This window comes from Nicotiana tabacum, chromosome 14 (genome assembly GCF_000715075.1).
Source record: "Nicotiana tabacum cultivar K326 chromosome 14, ASM71507v2, whole genome shotgun sequence".
Classification (NCBI taxonomy): Eukaryota; Viridiplantae; Streptophyta; class Magnoliopsida; order Solanales; family Solanaceae; genus Nicotiana; species Nicotiana tabacum.
Window position 1 is genome coordinate 8,080,975 of NC_134093.1, and position 6,117 is coordinate 8,087,091.

Here is a 6,117-nt window from a genome sequence, read left to right on the forward strand (position 1 = left end):
TTCATATGTCCTATTTAATTTAATTTTTGGACCAATGGCCCAAATAAAATTTAAATCTAGTTCTATGATTTTTTTAAAATAAATTTCAGATTTCGAAAATTAGTCATATGGACTAATTTCCAGAATATAAATTTAGTATTTATTTTATTTTATGAACTATAACAATTATATTATTATCCCAATTGCTAGAAATGTTAATTTGTTTAACATTAAATTTGTTTGTTAATTTTTTTAACATGCTTGAAATGTTAATTGTTTTAACGTTACTTTGGCTAATTAGTTTAACACATGCTTTATGTTAATTTATTTAGCATGAAACCAATATTAATTATTTTAATATTAACAATACTTGTTAATTTATTTAACATGTATAATATGTTAATTAGTTTAACATTAAAGTAAATTTTATGTGTATTTATATAGCATGTAATAAATGTTAATTAGTTTGACATTAATTTTATTCGCATGCTAATATAAGTTATTTGTTAACTTATGATCCATATGGGATTATAAAATCATGAAAGATGATTATGTTGTCTTAAACATGATTAAGACACTTAGCTAGATAATTGAATAGGTTAATTTTTATAATATTTTAATTCTTGGACGATGATTGGGAACGTAATGAACTTTCGACTCCATAATTAATATATGTGTTTATTAACTTAATCAATTGATGCTTAGTGTCATAATATGTATGTATGTAGAACATCGCGCCTTGCGTTATTTTTTTCGATCCTCATTTTATTTTTTATTTTGTTAAAGAATGACTACTGCTTCGAAAAATATTGTTGCTGAGCTCAACAAAGGGTTGGAACTCAATGGTGACAACTATGAAACCTGGAGCTTGAAAGTCCAGTATGTGCTAGAGGAGCAAGAGGCTCTGGAGGCCATTAACAATGTCATTAATAAGCCTGAGTAAGGCAACACTGCTCATCATAGGTGTGAGCATGAAGCCTATGACAGTTGGAAGATTGCTCGCATTACGTTGTTGAGCACCTTAGATGATGACATTCTAAGGGAGATTAAGGATCACCAAAGAGCTTTGGATCGTTGGAATGCTTTAAGGAAAAGGTTTGGTACCTGTTCCACTGCAAGGCTGCGATCCTTAACGATCAAATTTGACTCATATAAGAAACGCCCAAAACATTTAATGAAAACACATCTGAGGCAAATGACAAATATGATCGGGGAGTTGAAAGATGCTGGTCATGTGTTGACTGATGAACAACAAATTCAAGTTGTCATACGCTCTTTACCTAGTTCTTGGGATCATATGAAAATGCATTTGACCCATAATGAAAGAATCACAACTCTGGAAGATGTCTGGAGACACCTTGAGTTAGAGGAGAAACGACTTGAGGCTGCAAAGCCAATAGCTGAGTTGCACATGGCAACAACCTCCAAAATCAAGAGTGATTCAAAGAAAAGGAACTGGGGAAAGAAGAGAGGACCACCTCAAGTTCAGCCTCCTAAAAGAGCAAACTGAAAAAGGCAAGAATAGACGTCCCAAACGTGTCAAAGTTGCTAAAGTAAAATGCTATAATTGTGACAAGATGGGTCACTATGCCAGAGATTGCTCTGAGCCTCCTAGAAAGGTATTTCACGATGCTCGAATTAGTGAACTTTGTGTTTCTAGTTCTGTTTTTCTAACTGAATCTAATCCTTTGTGGATTGTAGACTCAGGAGCAACGGACCACATAGCTTGGGAACGCAGTGCCTTTGTTGAATTTCGGCGAGTTCCACATAGAGCAAAGTGGATATATGTGGGCAACAACAATAAAGTTGATGTTAAAGGGATCGGTACATGCAAGTTAGTCTTGCGTGGTGGTCGAGACCTAATACTACATGAGCTTCTCTTTGCACCAACAATTCGCCGGAATGTTATTTCAGTTTCAGTTTTGCTTAAACTAGGATTTGACTTGTTTTGTCATGGCAATTCTGCCAAGTTGACTTTTGATTCAACTTTATTTGGTTTTGGTCATGTGACCGGAGGTTTAATTATTATGGATTTGGATTATGATTCATTTAATAATAATGCTAGTTTTTCTATGTTTGTTTCTTCACATAAATATGATAGTGATGTAAACATATGGCATGCTAGACTTGGTCATATTGGCCAACAAAGAATGCAAAGGTTAGCAAAACAAGGTTTGCTTTCTAGCATTGAACATGTGGAATTATCCACTTGTGAAAACTGTCTAGCTGGAAAATCTGCAAGAAAACCTTTTGGTCAAGCGACTAGAGCTGAATATCCTTTGCAATTAGTCCATTCAGACATCTATGGGCCTATGAATGTTAGGGCTAGGCATGGAGCAAGTTATTTCATCATATTTATTAATGACTTTACACGTTTTAGTTATGTCTATTTAACTTCCCACAAATCAGAAGCAATAAATTGCTTCAAACGCTATATGAGCTTAGTGGAAAATCAATTAGACAAGAATATAAAAGCTCTTCGAACTGACCGTGGTCGTGAATACTTATCAACCCAGTTTAATAATTTATGTGATGAAAAGGGAATAGTTTATCAGTTGACTATCCCAAATACTCCACAACAAAATGGTGTTGCGGAGAAAAGAAATAGAACGCTCCTAGAAATGGTTAGGTCAATGATGGCACAAGCTAACCTCCCAATTAGTTACTGGGGTGATGCGTTGCTTACTGCCACCTTTGTACTTAATCGAGTGCCTACAAAATCAGTTACTACTACTCCATATGAGTTATGGACTGGAAGACAACCCGACCTGAGTATATTAAGACCTTGGGTTGTGCTGCCTATACACATGATTCCTTTCACAAATATGGCAAATTGGGCCCGAGGGGAAAGAAAAGTATCTTTATAAGATACTCTGAAACCTCAAAGGGTTATGTGTTTATAGGTCAGCAAGACAGTGGGAGTGTAACTGAGTTTGAATCACAAGATGTCACATTCTTAGAGGATGAGTTCCCTAAGAAAAGAGAGGTAGGTCAAGACCTAACCTTATTTGATATAATGAATCAAGAAGTACAAGGATCACTTCATTCGAGTGGGAGAATTTTACCAGATGATGAATTAGTTTCTCATCAAAGACCTCCTTCATCATCATATGCGAATGAAAGTGATCCTTCTACATTTAGTGGAAGTGACCAAATGGATCTTGTTCCAAGTGGGAGCGAGATGGTCACAAATCTTGTTCCAAGTGGGAGCAGGGTGAATGATCTTGATCCGAGTGGGAGCAACATTGATCCAAATGGGAACAATGATGAATCACAAATAAGACGTGGTTCTCGTAAAAAGATTCCCCGCCGACGATTTGATGTTGAAGGCGGCGAACTATTTATGATGCTCCTACAAGAAGAAAACGAGCCTAAAAATGTAAAAGAGGCTTTCTCATGCCCTTCTAAGCATAAATGGAAAAAAGCAATGGAAGACGAATTGGAGTCTATCAGAGTCAACAAAGTTTTGGAACTAGCTGAACTCCCTGAAGGACGCAAAGCAATTGGGAGCAAATGGGTTCTCAAAATTAAGCTCAAGGCTGATGGCACAGTTGAGAGATATAAGGCTCGACTGGTGGCGAAAGGGTATACACAGCAGAAAGGAATAGACTACGAAGAGACTTTCTCGCATGCTGTATGATTTACCTCAGTTCGCCTGGTTCTAGCTATTGTTGCAAACCTGGATCTTGAATTACATCAGATGGATGTAAAGACTGCCTTTCTCAATGGAGAACTAGATGAAGAAATCTATATGGAACAACCTGAGTGTTTCATTGAAAAGGGCCACAAACAAAAGGTTTGTAGACTTTTGAAGTCTATTTATGGCCTCAAACAATCTTCAAGGCAGTGGTATATATGCTTTCAGAATATTCTTGTATCCAATGGTTTTACCATGATGGATGAAGATCATTGCGTTTATACCAAGAGATCAAGAAACAAGCTTGTGATTTTAACATTGTATATAGATGACATACTTATAGCTGAAAATGATAAGGAGTTTATAACCGAGATAAAGTCATGGTTATCATCTCAATTTGAGATGAAAGATATGGGCGAAGCTGCATATATTCTTGGAGTTAAGATTTCAAGAGATCGTCCAAAGAAACTATTGTATCTCTCACAAGAGAATTACATTAGAAAAGTTCTTGAACGATTCAATATGCAAAATAGTAGCCTAGTTTAAGCTCCTATCAGTAAAGGCCATACCTTGGGAAGTCAGATGTGTCCTAAGACTCCTGAAGAGACAGAAAGAATGAGCCGAGTTCCTTATAGGAGCGCAGTCGGAAGTCTAATGTATGCTATGGTGTGCACTAGACCTGATATCTGTCAAGCAGTTGGCTTGGTAAGTAGATATCAAACCGACCCAGGTTTAGCACATTGGCAAGCAGTAAAGAGGATCATGAGATATCTGAAGGGAACTGCTGATTATTCCATTTGTTATCAAGGCGGCAAGGATCTGCAATTCGTTGGATACAGTGATGTTGATCATGGAGGAAATCTAGACGAGAGGAAGTCTACCTCAGGATATGTTTTATTACTCAGTGATGGGGCCATATCATGGAGTAGTAAGAAACGATCATGTGTATCACTATCTACGATGGAAGCCGAATACGTGGCTCTCGCATCAGCAACACAAGAAGCTGTTTGGTTGAAAAAGTTCTTGGAGCACTTGTTGGATATCACTGAAAATACTGAACCAATATTAGTCTGTGACAGTGAGGCTGCAATATCCTCCACTAAGGACCCAAAGTTTCATTGTAAAACCAAACATATAGATATCAAGTATAACTATGCGAGAGACATGGTTAGACGCAAGGTAGTGAATGTGAAGTATGTGTCTACAAAAGATATATTAGCAGATCCATTGACCAAGCCTTTGTCTAGAGATGCATTTGTGAGACACACTAGGTCTCAAGGCTTGCGTAGACTCTGAGATACTTTATTTTGTTATTTGTTTTCTCGTGTTCACAAAACTGATATTCTCTGATTATCAATAAAGTTGATTTACATACATACATATTTTTAATGCTGAATGTTATGTGCATTCTTTATTTTTTTTAATTAGTATGTCGGGTAGACAAGAGGTTGGCCTTCTCACACAGGCAACCGCCTCCTTATCTTAGTGATGTGAGGAAATGAGACATGATTTTAAGCAAAATTATCATAAGGGTAATTTGAGAGCTATTCGCTTAAAATCAGAATGTCGCTTAAACAATGACATAAGGTCATTAGGGTGAAAAACGTTCATCAAGTCTACTTTGTGAGCCAGATGTGAGTTAAAAATGATATTGTAGATCAAATAACTCAAATTTAGATACTTATGGTGTCTAAATATCATCTGTACAACATTCTTTATGAGATAAAGACATACGCTCCTTGGGAAAAGGGAAAAAATGTTGTAGCATATGTTTCATACCATGTGTGCTAATGTCGACCAATTGGGTTAACATAAGTCCATTCTCAACTTATTGTTGTGTGAGACCCAGAGCCTTTATGATGGCTCAAGACTTTGTACCCTCAGAGACTCCAATCAGATACTTGAGACTTAGTGTGATGTTAGCTATCTTAGTGTGTTTCCAAAAGACCATGTACACAGATTCGGTCTAGTGGAGTATATCTAGAAAAACAGTCAAACTAATGTTAAGGGGATCGTGAGAAGAGGAAGATTATTGATGCAATCTCATTTATTTGTATTCACTGGTGCACCAATTATAACTTATGAGTTATGATTGTGAATACAAGAAATAATGATATATGAGATTTTGAGACTATATCAAATGTGATTTATATGATTTAGGGTACATCATACTTTATGATCTACTTGCAGGTTTGCGCTCGACGAGAGGCTATATACTCTTAACAGATGTATAGCACTTAGCTCTCACAGTATGCTGGTCGCACGGTCTACTTTCCTGTATGAATGATTGAGGAGATGAGTTGAGAATATGTTTCTCAGACTAGATGAACACTCCCTTTATGTGTGAGTGGGAGATGTAGGAAATATTGGGTCCACCCATAAGGGATGCTCTAAGGCCCAATAGGGTTATTAGTTAACCCTAATATTCCCTATATAAGTACACTTAGTGTGTACACAACAAAAAGACTCTAAGCAGTATTGTTCCACGCGCTCTTTCTCTC

The 6,117-nt window shown here is 36.7% G+C and overlaps 1 protein-coding gene across 1 annotated transcript; it reads left to right on the forward strand.

Moving 5' to 3' along the window:
* The first annotated feature begins 4,198 nt into the window (after window positions 1-4,198).
* LOC142168795 (secreted RxLR effector protein 161-like) lies at window positions 4,199-4,912 on the forward strand. Its single transcript, XM_075229948.1, has one exon. It carries the CDS (start codon window positions 4,199-4,201, stop codon window positions 4,910-4,912), a length of 714 nt encoding a protein of 237 aa, XP_075086049.1.
* The last annotated feature ends 1,205 nt before the right edge of the window (window positions 4,913-6,117 follow it).

What these genes read in the sequence shown, in the direction of transcription:
- LOC142168795 (XM_075229948.1), top strand. Translation starts at nt 4,199, where the DNA reads ATGTGTCCTAAGACTCCTGAAGAGACAGAAAGAATGAGCCGAGTTCCT.